We start from the raw sequence: 22,584 nt of genomic DNA, 5'->3' as shown, positions 1-22,584 counted from the left end.
CAGGAATAGAAGGGTAAGGGAGTGGAGATAATGTGAGAGCACTGGCCAGAATCCAAGAGCCTCGAGGAGGCCCATTGTCAGGGCGCCGAGGATCTTCTACCCTTGGAACCCCTGGGGTGTCTACCGCCCCTTTGCTTTTGGGACCCCCAATCTTTTTGGGGTTTGGCTTGGGAGACAGATCTGGCTCCATACCTTTTACCTCGACCGCGAAAGGACTGCTGAAGAAGGGATGTCCCTTTCCGATCAGACAGTCCCTCCATAATGAGGGTCGAGCTCGGTCCCAAAAAGAATGCCAGGCTCATCTATCATGGCACACAAGGTATGTTTAGAGGAGGTATCAGACCTCCATGGCTTCAACCATAAGGGGCGACGCCCCGCAGAGGAAAGGGCCATAGCTTTAGCAGCCAACTTCAGCTGTTGAGGGGTGGCATCACAGAGGAAGTCGACGGCTAGACTAGCCATCTTACAAGAGGCCAAAATGTCATCCCTTGAGACCCCATGGTCTAGGTCTGACTGAATCTGAGAAAATCTATTCCTCAGAAACTTAGCCACCTCTGAAGAGGCTATCGTCACAGAGGCGGATGCCGAGGCGGAGGAGTAAGAGCACCTTAAAGCGCAATAGGCCTTACGGTTCATGGCATCATGGAGGCTGGAGCCATCATCAGAGGGTACCAGGGTCCATTTGGATAATTTGGACATGGCCAAATCCACCTTGGGCACAGGTCCCCAGGAAGATACCTGGTCTTCCTGCATAGGGAACATGCTTTTAAAGCGCTTGGTAAGCACGGGACCCTTTTCCGGTTTATTCCATTCTGTCTTTATTAAAGACAGCGGGGACTCATCCGCTTTAAAGGCCCTAGGCCCCTTAGAGGCAGATGTAGAGGCTTCACCCCCATCGGCATCATGGTCCCCTGACCTGATAGACCTTAACAGACGCTGAGTTTTCTCCGGGAAGAAGAAACATTGAAATGTATCTTCTTCCTCAGATGATGAGAACTGGGAGTCTTCACATGCTGCTTCTCCTGACACCTCCATGGATCTTGGTGGCGAAGCTGGTCTTGATCACTTGCTAGCGCACACCATCTGCTTCAGCTCGTCAATGGAGACTCCCATCGTGTTCATATTGGAGGACACGAAATCCTTAACCCAGACAACCATGTCTTGGATCGTAGGTTCCTGCTGGACCTGGTATCTAGCAGGACACGAAGAACAGCGGGAAAATTGGTACCTGTCTTCCAACAATGCCTGACAGTCATGACACTGTAAGTGCTTCCTTTTGAAGGACTTCTTGGTTGTTGCCTCACGGGAACCGTCAGCAGACGACATGCTTTATAAAATAAGAGCAGTTGAAACATGGAATGGAGAAAAAAGGAGAAAACATATTACTCCAGGAGAAAAAAAACTTTACCATAAAGGAAAGCAAGAAAAAAAGTGAGGTAGAAAATAATAAGCTATAAATGCCGCAAGGCTCAATAGCAATTCTCTAGGTAAAGTAGGCTGAGAACAACACTACCGCTCCAGGAGGCCAACAGGACCTAATGAGCGGGTTTAAATAGAGCCCAAATTAATTGGGCCCTAAGCTCCTCCCACCTGGGAGGAATAAATGAAAAAAATTCTCATTATCAAGCAAAATCATATATAAGGTCCTCAGCCCTGTCAGGGAAGCAGAGGGTTAAATGACCGCGCTATTACAATAGTAATATAATACTTAAAAAACTGGTTTACAACCAAATGAAATTGGAGGGGCAGAAGTGAAGTCAGACACCACCCGCCCCCAATCCGGATCAACGAGCGACGCAGGAAGCCGGCGCATACGTCTGAGAGCCGGACCAGAAGTGGCAAAAGATGCTACCCGTCACTCTCTGGAGAGCCGAGCGCTACAGGAAGTCGGCGCCCAGATCAGAGAGACAGCAGACACTGCCTGCCCAACCAGAGCGCTGAGCGCTGCAGAGTTTCAGTGCTGAAAACAGGAGCCGGACCCCAGGACAGCGCAAAGCGCCGCTGCCAGGCAAAAGAAAAATGGGTAGTAGGTATGAATTAGATCGGCAGTTAAAACTGCCAAAAGAGCAAAAAAGAGGTCTAAAGGGAAAAAAATCCCATGGTCATCAATATATAAGATATATGGAAAGGAAAAATAAAGCGGGGCCCAGCTAAAGATAAAAGCAGGACCCAGCCACCAGTCGTAACCTCTGTCTGGGCGGACAGAAAAAACACAAGGGGGTGGGGCTCTTTTCTCCCTATATATAGGGGGGTGGGAGGGTATAGAGCATTAGTTTATTGGTTGTCAATAAAATTTCCACCAGTCCTAACCAGTCCACGGGGGGCCGAATAGGACGTAAGGGAATCGCCGCATAGTAATGACAGCTGGCCACTTGAAGTCCCAGAGTGTCAGGTATACACAACCATATATGGGCATCATAGTAGCAGGAACGCTAGCGCATGAGCAAAGATGGAACACAATGACAGAATGACGAACATACATAAACCCCAGAGTGTATGAAAATTGATGGTGACAAAAAGGCAAAGGTTGAGATGAAAACAAGCAAACATAACTGTGAACACTTACCACCACCAAGCAATACGTGGATCATATCATGTATAGAACTAAGGAAAATTAAAAAAAAAGAGATAAGGTTATCAATTAGTAAATAAAAATGTGTATCATAATCGGGTGCATGTGTATGTGTGATGTGACACCATTATATAATATGTGTACAGCAAAAATAATATAAAAAATGATGTGTCAAAAAATGTGTGAACAAATGTGTTATAAAAAATTAGGTCTACATTGATAAGAGTCCTCAAAAAATTTTTTATACAATAACTAAAGAGGTCCAAAGACCAATACAAAGTGTCTGTGAAAAAAGGGCTGACTTAGTGCTATGTGTGTCGTAAAAAGTGAGAAATTATGTATTTATAGAAAAAAAATATATAAAAAATATACATACAAAAATTGCTATTATTAAAAGAGGGTACTTAATTTTATCACTGAATAAAAACATGTATAGGCATGAATAGATGAAAAATTTGTGACAAATAAGACTAAGGTATCTAATATCAATAATACATATCAACCATGATATAAAACATAAAAAATGCCCATTAGGAAACCGAGAAGTATGTCACCATAAGGTGCATGGTCAAGCATCCTAAACACATACAATATTAGTGGCCGGCAGGTCATTTGATCGGTGTCCCGGGTGATGTTGTATATTGCCATAAGAAAGAGGGTCACTCGTCACCACCTTTATAGACTCTAGATATCCAGTCTCATACTCACAGTCCCCATTTAAGGGACTTGTTTCAGTACCCTCATCTCCTTTTCTTCAGCCTGAGTTTCCTGTTGTACCCATACATTATATATGTTTTTTTTGTGCGTTTTTAGGCTTTTGCTATACCTCAATAAAGTTTGTTCATTACATTCACATTTCTTTTGTATGGTCTCTTGTTTAGGTGTTGGTTTTCTATGCCAACCATATGATAATGGTTTTCGGATAGCCATAATTTTTTTTTGAGCAAACAGCAATCTCCAATGGTAACCGATCATACGCTATAAATTATAGAAACAGCAAGAAGGCGTATAAAGATCAATTCATCAAAGTTTATTAAACAATTAAACATAAATGCAAACACAGACATTAAAAAAAAAAAAAAAACATTAAAATCACCAGAAAGAGAAAGTTAAGCATGAGGCAGACATGAATAGATGTCCAATGTATTGGGCATACATATCCAGGGAAAAATCAAAGGGTGAAAAGAACAGTGGAGGTATAGACAATGTCCAGTAGCAGAGTTATTGCCAAGGTACAGGGTAAATGTACATGTAAACATTTAACAATAAGGTGCAAAAAGTACATATAAGTACCTTAACAAATCTCCATGTGCTTAAATCTAACTTACGTAACTCTAACGTAACTTGCCTAATAATTAGCAGTAATTGTCACGTACCTGGATGCGGATGTCACGGAGCAGGTAGTGGATCCTCTACCTGTATCAGGGAGCGGAGTCTAAGGTGCCGCTGGTCTTCCCCAGAGCCTGCCGCAAGGCAGGATGGATTTGCTGCGGCAGGCGACACCCAGGTTGTTGCCCCCGATACGGCTCAACCACACAGGTACTGGGCAAGGCGAGGTACAGGAAGATGAGGCAGAGGCGTAGTCAACGTAGCAGAAGGTCAAGGCAGGCGACAAAGGTTCGTAGTCAAAAAACGTAGCAAGAAAGTCTGAAAACACGGGTAGGCAAAACAGGCAATGGGAACGCTTTCTCTTAGGCAATGAGCACTGAAGATCTGGTAGGTTTGTGTGGGAGGTGCAATAACTTTAGAATGTGCTGTTCAGGTGCATTACTAATTATGGGCGTACTGGCCCTTTAAATCTCAGAGCACCAGCGCGCGCGCGCCCTAGGAAACGGGGACACACGCCCTGGAGCTGAGACACAGTGGAGGAGGCAGCAGAGGAACGAGGTAAGTGACGGGCCGGGATTCGCATGCGGGCGCATCCCACGCTGCGAATCCCGGCCCCGCCGGGAACAGGGACAATGCGCTCGGGGCCGGAGCGCAGGTTGTAACAGTAATAGACCTCCAACATCCGACGTCCATTGCTGCTAACTATTAGGAAAGTTACCATCTGTTATCATTACAATATTACTATGTCAGTATGCTGCCATGATCCCTATTGTAGCTTATTTAAAGCGTACCCGTCAGATCCAACAACATTTTTTTTAAAATATATAACTCAGTACCTAATCACTTTTAATTTAGCTCACTACTCTCAAAGGGAGGGGGCGTGGCCTCACTGTGCAGGTCTCTGCCCCTTCCCTTAGTATGCTGTCTGCTCACATCTCTCCTAGCATTAGCAAAACTACAACTCCCAGCTTGTCCTCACTGACAGTAGTGGGACACAAGCTGACACTGGAAGGATTTTTCCTCCAGTTGTGAGCCCTGCACTTACAGCTGTCAATCAAGAAAGTGTTTCCATGACATAGATGATGATGCATGGACACAGCAGGACTAGTATGTGTCCAAGCAGGCAGGGGGGGCAGTTGTTTGACTGGCTTTTTCATTATGAAATATTGAAACTTTTCTAATGAAAGCAATTGCAAAACCTATTGGTTTTGCATACTTTACAACATATCAAAAGTTTTTGTATCTGACAGTGACCATTTAAGCACAAGGAGATTTGTTAAGGTGCTTATATGTACTTTCTGCACATTATTGTTAAATGTTTACATATACATTTACCCTGTACCTTGGCAATAACTCTGCTACTGGACATTGTCAAGACCTCCACTGTTCTTTTCTCCCTTTGCTCTTTCCCTGGATATGTATGCCCAATACATTGGACATCTATACATGTTTGCCTCATACTTACCTTTCTCTTTCTGGTGATTTAAAAAAAAAAATCTGTGTTTGCATTTATGTTTACTAAACTTTGATGAATTGATCTTTATATGCCTTCTCGCTGTTTCTATAATTTTTTTTGGTACACATTATTTTTTGGTAAACAGTCTCTGTACAGGTACTACAGTCCCTCAGGCCGTTGGTTCTGACCAAGTAACCACAAGGAATCTTAGAAGCAATATACAGCATTTACTGCACAAGAAAATGAGGATCTGGTGGAATAAGGCATCACTCGAACAGTATAAGGCCAAAGGCCTTATCCCCCAGGGCCTTAGGATCCAAACATTTCCAGCCTATGGTAAAGATGATGAAGCATTTGCCCAAAGATGGGAGGAGGTCTGTCACAGGAGCGTTATGTCATTTATTGAATTTGTTATTGATCTCAATACCCGTAGCCTCACAAACTTATCCAGCAAGATAGAAACTTTGATGCAACAACTCAAAGATACATAATACTGAGAAATTACAAAAAGAGATTAGTGAGGAAATTTCAAAAAGAGATCAGTGAGGCTTTTCTGACCTGGGAAAAGCAGATACAGGAACAGAAATTGAAAAAATTCCAACGGGACCTGACTGACTTTGATAATCAATGTGTATATAAGTGAAAATACAATGCTAAGGAAAGTAACAATAGGGATATTAGACCTAGAAGTACTTCATTCTCATCACAGACATCACAGGACACTACTTCCAGTTTATTGTCTGTGCTAAGGACATCCAGGAGACAATCATATAGGAGGATCCATGAGCCATATGGGGGTCCCACGACCAGAAGGAGAGCTGACCGAGCCCACCAACAGCACCATTAGCGCAAAGCTATGAAGGTAATAAATCTGTTGAATGTTGAAACATCTGATATACAGTTAAAAATACTTAGTTTGGGTCCCTCTTTCTACCCCACTGCCAGCATTTGAACTAATTAAAGACCTTTAACTGTTTGCTTGAAAACTTTTTTTTTTTAAATATATCACTACCAGATGGATGCAGCCTTCTGCACCTCACGCAACGAAATTATGGCCCTACAGGCACTTCAGGACTTAAAAGATCAAGAAACCACAAACGAGGGTTGGTTCCACAAGATGCTGCCACCAAAGTCTTGTGAGTTCCCTCCTTTATCTACCTCTCCTAATGTTGATCTTTTTGTGCAATTAGTCACTGCAGAACTAGAGGACTTACCCTTAAAGGGAGACTTTCATAATTGTTCTAGGTCTGAGCTTGAGGCAATTGACCAGTTGAGTAAGCTAGAAGATGTAGTTATTAAACCATCTGACAAGGGTGGTAATGATGTCATTTGGCCATCCACCCTCTATGAGAAAGAAGCATACAGACAACTGAGGAATGAGAAATGTTATAAGAGGTTGACTTACAATACCTTTAACAAATTCAAGGATGAACTTTCATTTATCTTGACGCAGGCCACTGATAAAGGGGTGATCATACAGAAACAGAGAACATGCCTTACCATCGAAAACTCAACGATTGCCACATTCTATTTACTACCAAAAGTTCACAAGGAAGCCACCCCACCACCAGGTAGGCCCATTGTGTCTGGATGTAATGGTTTATGTGAACCAATTTGTAAATTAATAGACCATAATTTGAAAACCATCGTTGAAACATTACCATAATTTCTTAAAGACACCACAGACACACTCCGTAGAATGGAATCACTTCAACTTGATCCAGCCATGTACATAGTGGCATGCGATGGTGAATCATTATAAACATTCATATAGCATAGTGATGGACTTCAGGCGGTTTGATTATTTTTGCAAATGTCAGATTTTGAACCAGATCAAGGTGAGTTATTGATGCAACTATTGGACTCACAAATTTTTCTTGTTCAAAGATAAATATTATCTCCAATTGCAAAGTACCGCGATGGGCGCGTCATGTGCGCCAGCATATGCAAATCTGTTTTTAGGGGCATGGGAATATCTTATTTTTCTCACTGACACCGTACCTTTGATCGATAGGGTAGAGATGTGGGGACATTACATTGACTATGTGATCTTCATCTGGAAGGGAGACCTAGAGGAACTCCACACCTTCATGCGGAACCTAAACCAAAATAATCTTAATATCAAGCGCGCATATAAGGTGAGTTGAGATAAGATGGAGTTCCTTGATGTGTTCTTTTCAGTGGACGGAAATGGTTTTGTTCAATATGATTTATTTAGAAAACCAACATCCACCAATTCATTGTTGCATGCCACATCCTCTCAGCCACAGAGTCTCATTTGAGGCATTCCTATGGGGCAATTTTTGAGACTCAAACGTATTTGTTCTACAGATGAGTCCTTTGAAAGCAGAGCAGTGGAACTGTGGGAATGGTTTAGAGAACACGGTTATCAAAAAAAAGTGGATCCGCCGGGCCTATTTGCAGGCAAAACACTCAAAACGTGAATTACGATTACAACCAAAGATTAAGAACGAGACGGACAACCAGGTAAGACTGATCATCCAATATCATGGCCAAAATTCAGCCATTAGAGAGACCATATCTAAATATTGAAAAATTCTCACCATGGATCCCACACTCAAATTGTAACTTCAAAACAATCCCCCCATCACATTTAGAAGGTCCCCAAATTTACGTGACACCCCGGTACGCATTATCGAAAAACCCAACAACAGACCATCTTTAATGTTAAAAAATCAAGATGGGGTTGCCGACCTTGCGGGAAATGCGTGGCTTGCAATGATGATTCCTTCTTGAACACTGATGGCTCTAAATCTTTTAAAATCACTCATACCATCTCCTGTGATTCCATAGGTGTCATTTATCATGGTACGTGCCCTTGTGGATTAATCTACATCAGAATGACAACTAGAGAGTTGAAACAACGTGTTAGAGAACACATCTTCTGAATCATTGTAGCAAAAGATGAACCAGATCTCAAAAGACTTACCACAATTCCTTGTCATTGTAAACTACATCATGACAGCAAACCAGAGGGCTTTATGGTAAGGGGAATCGACCATATATTCGTGGGGAAGAGACTGGGTAACTGGAAAAATCCATCTTGCTCAACTGGAAACTTGGTCCAGTGTCTTGTAGCAGGCCCCCTGTGGTCATGTTATTGACCCCAAGGACCTGAATTTTAGCAGTTTTTAAGGGTTTTAACTGTTCGCATGTCGACCTTCTTCCATTTTCTTTTCTCTTTTACCCTTCTTAGATGGGTATTGAGGAGTGACCCTCTTTTTTATGGCAATATACATCATCACCCGGAACGCCGATCAAATAACTTGCCGGCCACTAATATTGTATGTGTTTAGGATGCTTGAACATGCACCTTATGGGGACATACCTCTCTGTTTACTAATGGGCATCTTTTATGTTTTATATCATGATTGATATGTATTATTGATATTAGATACCCTAGTCTTATTTGTCACAAATTTTTCATCTATTCATGTCTATACATGTTTCTATTCAGTGATAAAATTAACTACTCCCTTTTAATAATAGCAATTTTTGTACATATATATTTTTATATATATATACATATTTTCTCACTTTTTACGACACACATTGCACTAAGCCTTTTTTGCACAGGCACTTTGTATTTGTCTTTGAACCTCTTTAGTTATTGTATCAAACATTTTTTGAGGACTCTTAACAATGTATACCTCATTTCTTATAACACATTTGTTCACACATTTTTTGACAGATTTTTTAAATTATTTTAGCTGTACACATATTATGTAATGGTGTCACATCACACATACATATGCACCCTATTATGATACACATTTTTTTTTTTGCTAATTGATAATCTTATCTCTTTTTTTATTTTCCTTAGTTCTATACATCATATGATCCACGCATTGCTTGGTGGTGGTAAGTGTTCACAGTTATGTTTGCTTGTTTTCATCTCACCCTTTGCCTTTTTGTCCCCATCACTTTTCATTAGCTCATATAGTCGCCATCTATGATTGGTCACCACCTACCATATATACTGCCCCTATACACCCAATAAGACATGCCCCCTGACAAAGCAATTGAAGCTAAAACACGTTCGGGGTAGGAAGTGAGAGGTACCCTTTAGGTGCATTGGTCATGGACAGCAGTATTGTTTGATTGTGCCATGTTTCCATCTTACACAATGTTTGCATGTACCTTTGTACTGTAGTTACTACTGGTAATATATACTTCTGTCGATTTACTTGTACCATTTGCTGCATTTATTACACCACTGTGTGAAGTGATTCTATTTCAGTAATCACGGGTGCAGTACCATATGCAGTCCTGTCCTATTTCTGGCCAATTACATACCTCTAGACATCCAGTCTCATACTCACAGTCCCCATTTCAGGGACTTGTTTCAGTACCCTCATCTCCTTCTTTTCTGCCTGAGTTTCCTGTTGTACCCATATATTATATATGTTTTTTATTGTGTGTTTTTAGGTTTTTGCTATACCTCAGTAAAGTTTGTTCATTTTATATTCACATTTCTTTTGTATGGTCTCTTGTTTTAGTGTTGGTATTTTATGTGGACCATATGATAATTGTTTTCGGATAGCCATAATTTTTTTGGTAGACATAGATCAGTGTTTCCTAATCAGGGTGCCTTCACCTGTTGCAAATGCATGCTAAGAGTTGTAGTTTTGCAACATACTGGAGGCACCCTGGTTGGGAAACACTGACAAAGATAGATAGATAGGGAATAGATATAGGACATAGATCAATGTTCCCTCCAGCTGTTACATAGTAACATAGTTTGTTAGGTTGAAAAAGGACAAGAGTCCATTGAATTCAACCTAAAACCCTACTGTGTGGATCCAGAGGAAGGCAAAAACCCCCCATGAGGCTGATGGTAATTGCCCCATGACAGAGGAAAATTTCCTTCCCGACCCCAGTATGGCAATCAGAATAAATTAGAGATGAACAAACTTTTTAAAAATTTTGTTCGGTCGATTCGCCGAATTTCTCCAAAAAGTTTGATTTGGGTCGAATAAATTTGCGGCAAAACTGTATTAAAAACAGCTATTTCTGGCCTACATAGAGCCCCCAATAGAGATGTAGAACACTTTGCCTTGCTGTAACAGGGCATAGGGAGTGTGCTAGGTTAGTGAAATCAAACTGTTATTCACTTTGGTTTGCAGATTACAGGCATTGCCATAAGAATCACTGCTGCAGAGCATCTATGTGGCAGCAGGGAGACCATAAGGTGTCAAAATTGAAGAGGATAAAGAGATCTTTTGTGTCATATTTAATGTAATTTGATGTGAAAATAAAATTTTTACATTACCCATTCTGGCAAGCATCGAGCTTGCGGTCCTCTGCCAGGTGAGATACCACCTGTTCCAACCCCTGCCTCTCAGTGCCTCCCTGATTATGAAAGTATGAATGTTTTATTTAATCAGTTATGGTTCATTGCTATTGCTCCAATATGTTTCATTGGATTCTTGTGATAATTACACAGGTAATATGACGTTGATGGCTAAAGGGCATCAGTCTTGAAAAAATTACAACCCATAAGATTAAAAGATGAATGTTGAAATCTCCATTGAAGATGTATGTTAGCTAGTGCTACCATCAAAAAAATTTTGGCCCAGGCTCAGAAGCAACAGTAAGCCAAGTAGTTCCTGAAACACACAGAGTGGAGCAGGAAGCAGCATGAGTACACAACCCCTAACATTAAAAGGTGAATGTTGAAATCTCTATTAAAGATGCATGTTAGCTAGTGCTACCATCCAAAAATGTAAAGGCCCAAGCCCAAAAGCATCAGTAAGCCAAGTAGTTCCTGAAAGACATAGGAGTTGTCAGGCGCAGGCATCAGCAGTACACCCGAGGGTTTCATAACCCCTTACATTTAAAGATCAATGTTGAAATCTCAATTAAGCATTTATGTTAGCTAGTGCTACCATAACATATATCGAGTTAATATCCCAGTCCCAGCAGCATCAGAAAACGATATATTGGCTAAATGATACAGCCTGGAGGTGGGGAAAGCATAAGGAACCCATATAGTGCCTGAATGGTACAGCCTGAAGGTGGCTGAAGCATGAGGAGACCATATAGTGGCTAAATGGAACAGCCAGGAGTTGGCAGCAGCATGCGTAGACACTAGGCCTTCACAATCCCTAAGATTAAAAGGCTAGTGCTAAACATCCAAAAATGTAAGGCCCAAGCCCAGAAGCATCAATAAGCCAAGTAATGAACGACTTAAAGCCTACTGGAACTGAGGAACTTCAAAATGGTAAATCTACCAACTGGGATAGTCAGTCAATTCCAACAGCCGGTGGTCAGTATCCATAGTTCCCTGTTTCTAGGCCCACTAGGCCTTCACAATCCCTAAGATTAAAAGATGAATTCAGAAATTTTGGATAGCTACCTACCATAAAAAATTTTTTATTCCCAGACCCAGGCCCAGCAGCAGTATCAGTAAACCATATATTGTCTGAATGACACAGCCTGGAGTTGGCTGAAGCATGAGGAGACCCCAGAGCTTCACAATCCCCCAAAAAACTGAAGAATTTTTGAAATTTTAAATGAAGATTTTGGATAGCTAGTGCCACCTACCATAACACCAGGACCCAGGGCCAGCAGCAGTATCAGTAAACCATATATTGCCTGGAGTTGGCTGAAGCATGAGGAGACCATTGAAATGTATCATTTTTTTATTTAAATTTAAGATTTTGAAATTTAAATTGATGATTTTGAAATTGAACTTTTAACTCCAAGTTTTAGTGTCCCAGACCCCGGCGTGTCGGTACAAAGGGCCAAATCTAACAAGCCCCCACAGGGCTCATGAGATGTAGCTGCAACATCTCCATTGCCCTGACCAGCCATTGTTTCCAATGTGAGGAACAGCGTGACACCGCCATGCCCTGCACACATGGTATGCTGAAGGGCCACTGAGACTTGTCCAGGCAGTGGAGGCTAAGGACACAGTGAAGGATGAGGAGGCGGAGTTGCACAATGTCACAGGACCAATGGGATGACAGAGTGGAGCAAGAGGCAGCATGAGTACACAAAAGGGTTTCACAACCCCTAAAATTAAAGGTGACATTTGAAATCTCTATTGAAGATGCATGTAAGGTAGTGCTACCATGCAAAAATGTAAGGCCCAAGCCCAGTAGCATCAGTAAGCCAAGTAGTTCCTGAAAGACAAAGTCAGGAAAAGGCATCAGCAGTACACAAGAGGATTTCATAACCCCTAAGATTGAAAGATCAATGTGCTAAACATCCAAAAATTTAAGGCCCAAGCCCAGAAACATCAATGAGCCAAGTAATTCCTAAAACACAGTCAGGAGCAGGCATCAGCAGTACCCAAGAGGGATTCATAACCCCTTACATTGAAAGATCAATGTGGAAATTTCTATTAAGCATGTATTTAGCTAGTGCTAAACCTCCAAAAATGTAAGGCTCAAGCCCAGAAGCATCAATAAGCCAAGTAATGAACGACTTAAAGCCTACTGGAACTGAGGAACTTCAAAATGGTAAATCTACCAACTGGGATAGTCAGTCAATTCCAACAGCCGGTGGTCAGTATCCATAGTTCCCTGTTTCTGCTAGTCCTTGGCAATATTCCTTTTATTACTGGTCTGGTATCAATATGGCCATAATGCTGGGAGAGTAACTCAAGGATAGCCACATGTTTCATACAATACACAGTCAATATATGGAGACCATATAGTGGCTGAATGACACAGCCTGGAGGTGGCTGAAGCATGAGGAGACCATATAGTGTCTTAATGGCACAGCCTGGAGTTAGTGACAGATGATGAGACAATAGGGCCTCACAATCTCTCAGAATAAAAGATGAATTTTTACATTTCCATTGAAGATGTATGGTACCTAGTGCTACCATAAACATATATAGGTAATTCCCTAGGCCCAGCATCATCACTAAACCATGTAGTTGCTGAATGACACAGACAGGAGCAGTCAGCAGCAGGAGTGCACAAGAGGGTTTCATAACCCCTAAGATTGAAAGATCAATGTTGAACTCTCAATTAAGCATGTATGTAAGCTAGTGCTAACATCCAAAATTTTAAGGCCCAAGCCCAGCAGCATCACTAACCAAGTAGTTCCTGAAACACACAGCCTGGAGCAGGCATCAGCAGGAGTTTACAAGAGGACTTCGCAACCCCTAACATTATGTTATTGTAGAAATCTGTATAGAAGATGTATGTTAGCTAGTGCCAACATCAAAAATTTTTAGGCACAGGCCCAGCAGCATCACTAAACCATATAGTTTCTGAAACACACAGCCTGGATCAGGCAGCAGCAGAAGTATACAAGAGGGCTTAATAACCCCTAACATTATGTTAATGTTGAAATCTGTATAGAAGATGTATGTTAGCTAGTGCTAACATCCAAAAAACGTAGGCACAGGCCCAGCAGCATCAGTAAGCCAAGTAGTTCCTGAAACACACAGCCTGGATCAGGCAGCAGGATGTGTACATAAGAGGGCTTCACAACCCCTAACATTAAAAGATCAATGTTGAAATCTTTATTGAGCATGTATGTTGGCTAGTGCTACCATAAAAAAAACTTGTAGGTAATATCCAAGACAGTCCCAGCAGCACCAGAAAACAATATATTTGCTGAATGATACAGCCTGGAGGTGGGGAAAGCATAAGGATCCCATGTAGTGTCTGAATGGTACAGCCTGGAGGTGGCTGAAGCATGATGATACCATATAGTGGCTGAATGGCATAGCCTGGAGGTGGCATCAGGAGTCCTGAAAGTGACCCTAATGCAAGGAAGTTCTGAAACTGTGGACCAGCACCTTAATTATGTTTTGCAGTATCCATGGCAGCACAATGAGAGAGCCTGGAGGTGGTAGCATCAGCATGAGAACACCATAGAGCAGCACAATTAGAGAGCCAGGAGGTGGCAGCATCAGCATGAGGAGACCATAGAGCAGCATAATGACAGAGCCTGGAGGTGGCAGCAGCAGCATGAGGGCCATGCCAACTGAGGGTTGAGTGTGAGGAACCCACCGACTGTTGACTGGGGGGTGTCGGATGTCACTTTGAGATTAAGTGGATGACCGAGTGACCAGATCAATCACGGCTGCTGGGTTGCTGTTCACAACACGACTGCTAGCTGACACCGGGAGCTCAGACCTCTCACTGAGACTCCGACTTGCACACACCCCTACTCTGCTGCGACCTCTGCCTGCGCCTGATGAATTTAGGCCTCTGCCACTCCTCTGTGCACGTCCTGACAATACTCTTCCTGACATACTTATTGCGTATATGAGGCGAGTACAATACGCTTCACTACACTTAAAACAGTATTTGTCTAGAACAGCAGCAGGTGTGTACAATTGGCTGTCCTTTCACAGTATCTAGGTCCTTGACAGATTACCAAGTATAAAATAGTACACTGTAGGTAGGCACTGATGAGGGCAGAAAAATGCGCTACAATATGCCAACAAACTCTGGTGAGTACTGTTGCTTGGGCTTTCACAGTATGTAGGCCCTTGACAGATTAACAGGTACAAAATGGTACACTACTTAGATGTAGGTATGAGGTATGCACATATGAGGGCAATAAAATGCGCTACAGAACACTTGGAAAACTTATTTTCGTAAAACACAAGCCGGTGATTACTTTTGTTTGGACTTTCACAGTATGTAGGCCCTTGACAGATTAACAGGTACAAAATGGTACACTACTTAGATGTATGTATGCAGTATGCACTGATGTGGACTTAAATTTTAAAGAGGGACTCCTGTGGAAAACTTTTTTTTTTAATCAACCGGTGCCAGAAAGTTAAACAGATTTGTAAATCCCTTCCATTAAAAAATCTTAATACTTCCAGTACTTTTTAAGGACTGTATACTAAAGAGAAATCCAAAAATGAAATGCATTTCCTCTGATGTCATGACCACAGTGCTCTCTGGTGACCTCTGCTGTCCATTTTAGGAACTGTCCAGAGCAGAGGAAAATCCCCATAGCAAACATACGCTGCTATGGACAGTTCCTAAAATGGACAGCAGAGGTAAGCAGAGAGTACTGTGGTCATGACATCAGAGGAAATGCATTTCTTTTTTGGATTTCTCTTTAGTATACAGCCCCTAAAAAGTACTGGAAGGATTAAGATTTTTTAATAGAAGTGATTTACAAATTTGTTCAACTTTGTGGCACCAGGAGCATTTTTTGCAAATCTGACAACTGTCACTTTAAGCATTAATAACTCTGGGATGCTTTTACTTATAAATTTGATTCCGAGATAGTTTTTTCGTGACATATTCTACTTTATGTTAGTGGTACATTTTCGGCGATACTTGCATCATTTCTTGGGGAAAAATAAAAAAAGTAATGAAAAATTTGAAAATTTAGCATTTTTCTATCTTTGAAGCTCTCTGCTTGTAAGGAAAATAGACATACCAAATAAATTTTATTTTGATTCACATATACAATATGTCTACTTTATATTTGCATCATAAAATTGACATGTTTTTACTTTTGGAAGACATCAGAGGGCTTCAAAGTTCAGCAGCGATTTTCCAATTTTTTGCAAAATTTTCAAAATCAGAATTTTTCAGGGACCAGTTCAGGTTTGAAGTGGATTTGAAGGGTCTTCATATTAGAAATATCCCCAAATGGACCCGATTATAAAAACTGCACCCCTCAAAGTATTCAAAATGACATTCAGTAAGTGTGTTAACCCTTTAGGTGTTTCACAGGAATAGCAGCAAATTGAAGGAGAAAATTGAAAATCTTCATTTTTTGCACTCGCATGTTCTTGTAGACCCAGTTTTAGAATTTTTACAAGGGGTGAAAGGAGAGAAATCCTCTCAAAATTTGTAACCCAATTTCTCTCAAGTAAGAAAATACCTCATATGTGTATGTATAGTGTTTGGCGGGCGCAGTAGAGGGCTCAGAAGGGAAGGAGCAAAAATGGGATTTTGGAGAGTGCGTTTTTCTGAAATGGTTTTTGGGGGGCATGTCACATTTAGGAAGCCCCTATGGTGCCAGGACAGCAACACCCCCCCCCCCCACACACATCGCATCCTATTATGGAAACTACACCCCTCAAGGAACGTAACAAGGGGTACGGTGAGCTTTAACACCCCACAGGTGTTTGACAACTTTTTGTTAAAGTTGGATGTGTAAATGAAAAAAAATTTTTTCACTAAAATGCTGTTTTTTCCCCAAATTTTGCTTTTTTACAAGGGGTAATAGGAGAAAATGCCCCCCAAAATTTGTAACCCCATTTCTACTGAGTATGGAAATACCCCATGTGACGAGGTCAAGTGCACTGCGAGCGAACTACAATGCTCAGAAGAGAAGGAGCACCATTGAGCTTTTAGAGAGATAATTTGTTTGGAATGGAAGTCGGGGGCCATGTGCATTTACAAAGCCCCCCGTGGTGCCAGAACAGTGGCCCCCCCCACATGTGACCCCATTTTGGAAACTACACACCTCACGGAATGTAATGAGGGGAACAGTGAGCATTTACACCCTACTGGCGTTTGACAGATCTTTGGAACAGTGGACTGTGCAAACAAAAAAAATACATTTTTCATTTTCACGGATCACTGTTCCAAAAATCTGTCAGACACCTGTGGGGTGTAAATGCTCACTGTACCCCTTGTTACATTCCGTGAGGGGTGTAGTTTCCAAAATGTGGTCACATGTGGTATTTCCGTACTCAAGAGAAATTGCATTACAAATTTTGGGGGTCTTTTTTTCCTTTTACCTCTTGTGAAAATAAAAAGTAAAGGGCAACACCAGCATGTTAGTGTAAAACATTTTTTTTTACACTAGCAGGCTGGTGTAGACCCCAACTTTTCCTTTTCATAAGGGGTAAAAGGAGAAAAAGCCCCCCAAAATTTGAAGTGCAATTCCTCCCGAGTACGGATATACCCCATATGTGGCCCTAAACTGTTTCCTTAAAATACGACAGGGCTCCGAAGTGAGAGAGCGCCATGCGTATTTGAGGACTAAATTAGGGATTGAATAGGGGTGGACATAGGGGTATTCTACGCCAGAGATTCCCAAACAGGGTGCCTCCAGCTGTTGCTAAACTCCCAGCATGCCTGGACAGTCAGTGGCTGTCCATAAATGCGTGGAGTTGTTGTTTTGCAACAGCTGGAGGCTCCGTTTTGGAAACACTGCCGTACCATACGTTTTTCATTTTTATTGTTGGGGGGAGGGACAGTGTAAGGGGGTGTATATGTAGTGTTTACCCTTTATTATGTGTTAGTGTAGTGTAGTGTTTTTAGGGTACATTCACACTGGTGGGTTACGATGAGTTTCCGACTAGGAATTTGCGGTGCAGCGAAAAATTTTGAACTTGAAGCAGGAAACTTACTGTAAACCTGCCTGTGTGAATGTACCCTGTACGTTCACATGGGAGGCAAACCTCCAGCTGTTTCAAAACTACAACTCCCAGCATGTACTGACAGACCGTGCATGCTGGGAATTGTAGTTTTGCAACAGCTGGAGGCACACTGGTTGGAAAACCTTCAGTTAGGTTCTGTTACCTAACTCAGTATTTTCCAACCAGTGTGCCTCCAGCTGTTGCAAAACTACAACTCCCAGCATGTACTGATCACAGAAGGGCATGCTGGGAGATGTAGTTATGCAACAGCTGGAGGTACGCAACTACAACTCCCAGCATGCCGAGACAGCTGTTTGCTGTTTGGGCATGCTGGGATTTGCAGTTTTGCAACATCTGGAGTGCTACAATTTAGAGACCACTGAAATACCAGCATGCCCAGACAGCAAACAGCTGTGTGGGCATGCTAGGAGTTGTAGTTTTGCAAGATCTAGAGGGCAGTATAGAGATCACTGTGCAGTGGTCTATAAACTGTAGACCTCTAGCTGTTGCAAAACTACAAATCCCAGCATGCCCACACAGCAAACAGCTGTTTGGGCATGCTGGGAGTTGTAGTTTTACAACATCTGCAGGGCTACAGTCTAGAGACGACTATAGGGGTCTCAGACTGTAGCCCTCTAGATGTTGCTAGGCAACTTACTGGCTTCCGTCGCATCCAGGGAGCCGTCCTCTTCTGCCGCACGCCGCCCGCAGATCTCCGTCGCTGCCCGCCGATCACCGTCGCTCCGCTGCCTCCGGAGGGGTAAGTGGACGTCGGCGCCCTGTCCTCTTAGTTTTCCCCATTCTGGCCCGCCTATTGTGGGTGGGCAGGATGGGGAAAACTAAAGTAAAGCCCCCCCGCTCCCGATCTGCTATTGGTGGTCGCGTCTAGACCACCAATAGCAGGGATAGGAGGGGTGGCACCCCTGCCACCTCACTCCTATTGCTTCAGGGGGATCGTTGGTGTTTTAGACAACTGCGATCCCCCTTATATTCCGGGTCTACTGGTCACCATAGACCCCTAATGACCCGGAATCGGCGCAAATCGCAAATGTGAATTCACATGGGGGGGTCTAATGACCTCCTGGGCATTTGCACAGGGTGCCTGCTGATCGATATCAGCAGTCACCCCAATCCGGTCCCCGCCCGGTGTGCGGCGGGGACCGAAATTCCCACAGGTGTATGGATATGCCATTCGTCCTTAAGTACCAGGACGCAAGGGCGTATGCATATGCCCTTCGTCCCCAACAGGTTAAGGGAATACTGTAAGAAGTACTGTGAGAGCTTCTGTGTTTTTGTTTTCTCTTTTTTTCTGTCTGGAGGGGACTGCAGGTGGACCAGTTAACTAATTAGCAGCTGAAAAATTGCAGCTGTTTTCAGCCTGCTATCCCTTGCATTCACTTCCAGGCTGTGAAGAGAGAGGTGCTGTTTGGTAACTATAATACCGAGTATATCCCAAAATCCCCAAATCTAGTATGGCCTCCTCAAATGGAACAAAACGGAAAGGGGGAGTTTGTTTTTATGTGAAATCGAGTCTAAAGGCCGCACTGTGGGAGGATATATGGAAGGGAAACAATAATGTGGAGTCATTATGGGTAGAAATATATGGAGATAAAAAAAATAAAAAATTCTGGTAGGGGTTTGTTTTAAGCCACCAAACATAATGGAAGAGGCAGAAGATCAATTACTGAAGCAAATAAACAAGGCAGCAAATCAAAATGGGGTGATAATACTGGGGGACTTTAACCCCTTCCCGACCTATGACATACCTGTACGTCATGGGTGGCAAGGTGTTCCCGACCCATGACATACAGGTACGTCATGAACATTTCTGCCGCTGCTCGCAGCATCCCGCAGCGCCCGGAAAGATGGTGGCTATCACAGATAGCCAGCCATCTTACCATGCGACCACGGGGGGTTTCATCCCCCCCCCCCCCCCCCCCCCCAGCGATCGCTGCTATCAGCTAGTCAAATCTGACTAGCTGATAGCAGCGTTTCGCTATGAGAATACTTAGCAGCGCGGTGTGTGAGTCCCGATCACGGGGATCGGGACACACACCGCTCTGCTAAGTGTCCCTGACCCGTCCCCCGGTGTCACTTACCCGTCCGTGCGGTGTCCCGAGCGGTCCCGGCACGAGCGGCGTCCTCCAGGCGGTCCCGGCGGCGCTGCGTCCCGGAGGTGAGTTTCCGGCAGCAGTGCGGCATCTCCATTGGCAGCAGTCAGATCACCGTAAAGCGATCTCACTGCTGCCTCTGGGAGTTTCAAAACTGCAACTCCCAGCATGCCCAGACAGCCTTTGGCTTTCTGGGCATGCTGGGAGTTGTAGTTTTGCAACATCTGGAGGTCCACAGTTTGGAGACCACTGTATGATGGTCTCCAATCTGTGCTCTTCCAGATGTTGCAAAACTACAACTCCCAGCATGCTCAGTCTGTCCAGGCATGCTGGGAGTTGTAGTTCTCTAACATCTGGAAGAGCACAGATTGGAGACCATTATACAGTGGTCTCCAAACTGTGGACCTCCAGATGTTGCAAAACTACAACTCCCAGCATGCCCAGACTGCCCAAGCATGCTGGAAGTTGTAGTTCGGCAACATCTGATCCTTCAGATATTGCCGAACTACAACTTCCAGCATGCCTGGGCAGTCTGGGCATGCTGGTAGTTGTAGTTTTGCAACAACTGGAGGCACACTAGTTGGGAAACATTGTCCGTTTCCTACCTCAGTGCCTCCAGCTGTTGCAATTGTTGCAAAACTATAACTCCCAGCATGCACTGACAGACCATGCATGCTGGGAGTTGTAGTTTTGCAACAGCTGGAGGCACACTGGTTTGGAAATACTAAGTTTGGTTGCAAAACACTTGAAAGTTTATTACTTAACTTAGTGTTTCCAAACCAGTGTGCCTCCAGCTGTTGCAAAACTACAACTCCCAGCATGCACGGACAGCCAAAGGGCATGCTCGGAGTTTGCAACAGCTGGATGTTTGCCCCCTCCCCCCAATGTGAATATACAGGGTACACTCACATGGGCGGAGGTTTACAGTGAGTGCTGCAAGTTTGAGATGGCGCAAATTTTGCGCTGCAGCTCAAATTCCCAGCGGCAAACTTGCTGTGAACCTCTGCCCATGTGACTGTACCCTAAAAACACTACACTACACTAACACTAACCTAAAATAAAAAGTAAAAAACACTACATATACACATACCCCTACACAGCCCCCCCTCCCCCCAAAAAAATGAAAAACGTCTGGTACGCTACTGTTTCCAAAACGGAGCCTCCAGCTGTTGCAAAATAATAACTCCCAGTATTGCCGGACAGCCATTGACTGTCCAGGCATGCTGGGTGTTTTCCAACAGCTGGAGGCACCCTGTTTGAGAATCATTGGCATAGAATACCCCTATGACCACCCCTATGCAAATCCCTAATTCAGGCCTCAAATGCGCATGGCGCTCTCTCACTTTGGAGCCCTGTCGTATTTCAGGGCAACAGTTTTGGGCCACATATGGGGTATCGCCGTACTCGGGAGAAATTGCCTTACAGATTTTGGGGGGCTTTTTCTTCTTTAACCCCTTATGAAAAGGTTAAGTTGGGGTCTACACCAGCATGTTAGTGTAAAAAAATAATAATTTTTTACACTGACATGCTGGTGTTGCCCTATACTTTTCATTTTCACAAGAGGTAAAAGGGAAAAAAGACCCTCTAAATTTGTAAGGCAATTTCTCCCGAGTACGGAGATACCCCATATGTGGGCGCAAAGTGCTCTGGGGGCACACAACAAGGCCCAGAAGGGAGAGTGCACCATGTACATTTGAAGCGATTTGCACAGGGGTGGCTGATTGTTACAGCAGTTCTGACAAACGCAAAACAATAAATATCCATATGTGACCCCATTTTGGAAACTACACCCCTCACGGAATGTAATAAGGGGTGCAGTGAGCATTTACACTCCACTGGCGTATGACAGATTTTTGGAACAGTGGTCTGTGAAAATGAAAAATAAAAATTTTCATTTGCACAGTCCACCGTTTCAAATATCTGTCAAACGCCAGTGGAGTGTAAATGCTCACTGCACCCCTTATTAAATTCCATGAGGGGTATAGTTTCCAAAATGGGGTCACATGTGGGGGGGTCCACTGTTCTGGCACCATAGGGACTTCCTAAATGGGACATGCCCCCCAAAAAACCCTTTCAGAAAAACTCACTCTCCAAAATCCCATTGTCGCTCCTTCCCTTCTGAGCCCTCTACTGCGCCCGCCGAACACTTTACATAGACATATGAGGTATGTGCTTACTCGAGAGAAATTGGGTTACAAATTTTAGAGTGATTTCTCTCCTTTTCCCCCTTGTAAAAATTCAAAAATTGGGTCTACAAGAAAATGCGAGTGTAAAAAATGAAGATTTTGAATTTTCTCCTTCACTTTGCTGCTATTCCTGTGAAACACCTAAAGGGTTAAAACACTTACTGAATGTCATTTTCAATACTTTGGGCAGTGCAGTTTTTATAATGGGGTAATTTGTAGGGTATTTCTAATATGAAGACCCTTAAAATCCACTTCCAACCTGAACTGGGCCCTGAAAAATTACGATTTTGAAAATCTTGAGAAAAATTGGAAAATTGCTGCGGAACTTTGAAGCCCTCTGGTGTCTTCCAAAAGTAAAAACTTGTCAATTTTTTTTTATGCAAACACAAAGTAGACATATTATATATGTGAATCAATCTGTCATTTATTTGGAATATCCATTTTCCTTTCAAGCAGAGACTTTCAAAGTTAGAAAAATGCTAAATTTTCAAAATTTTCATGACATTTTTAGATTTTTTACCAAGAAAGGATGCAAATATCAGTGACATTTTACCAATAACATAAAGTAGAATATGTCACGAAAAAACAATCTCGGAATC

At 42.9% G+C, this 22,584-nt stretch overlaps 1 protein-coding gene across 11 annotated transcripts in view; it reads right to left on the bottom strand.

The window, feature by feature from the left end:
* The window catches only part of ABCG4 (ATP binding cassette subfamily G member 4), a 522,357-nt gene that overhangs the window by 26,169 nt on the left and 473,604 nt on the right, over nt 1-22,584 (bottom strand). For 7 of the 11 annotated variants that reach the window (XM_056543426.1, XM_056543420.1, XM_056543427.1 and 4 more), the window contains 2 exons: nt 2,567-2,604; nt 1,006-1,327 (listed from right to left, as the gene is read on the bottom strand). The exons of 3 other annotated variants lie outside the window; for them this stretch is intronic. In XM_056543426.1, the coding sequence (XP_056399401.1) occupies nt 1,119-1,327; nt 2,567-2,604 (247 nt within the window). In that variant the 3' untranslated portion in view covers nt 1,006-1,118. Of the gene's footprint in view, nt 1-1,005; nt 1,328-2,566; nt 2,605-22,584 lie in introns of those variants that run through there. One more of the 11 variants, XM_056543424.1, reaches the window with a different exon arrangement.

This window comes from Hyla sarda, chromosome 10 (assembly GCF_029499605.1).
Source record: "Hyla sarda isolate aHylSar1 chromosome 10, aHylSar1.hap1, whole genome shotgun sequence".
NCBI classification, from domain to species: Eukaryota; Metazoa; Chordata; class Amphibia; order Anura; family Hylidae; genus Hyla; species Hyla sarda.
Note: the sequence above shows the minus strand (reverse complement) of the source record. Positions and strands in the feature narration are given on the sequence as shown.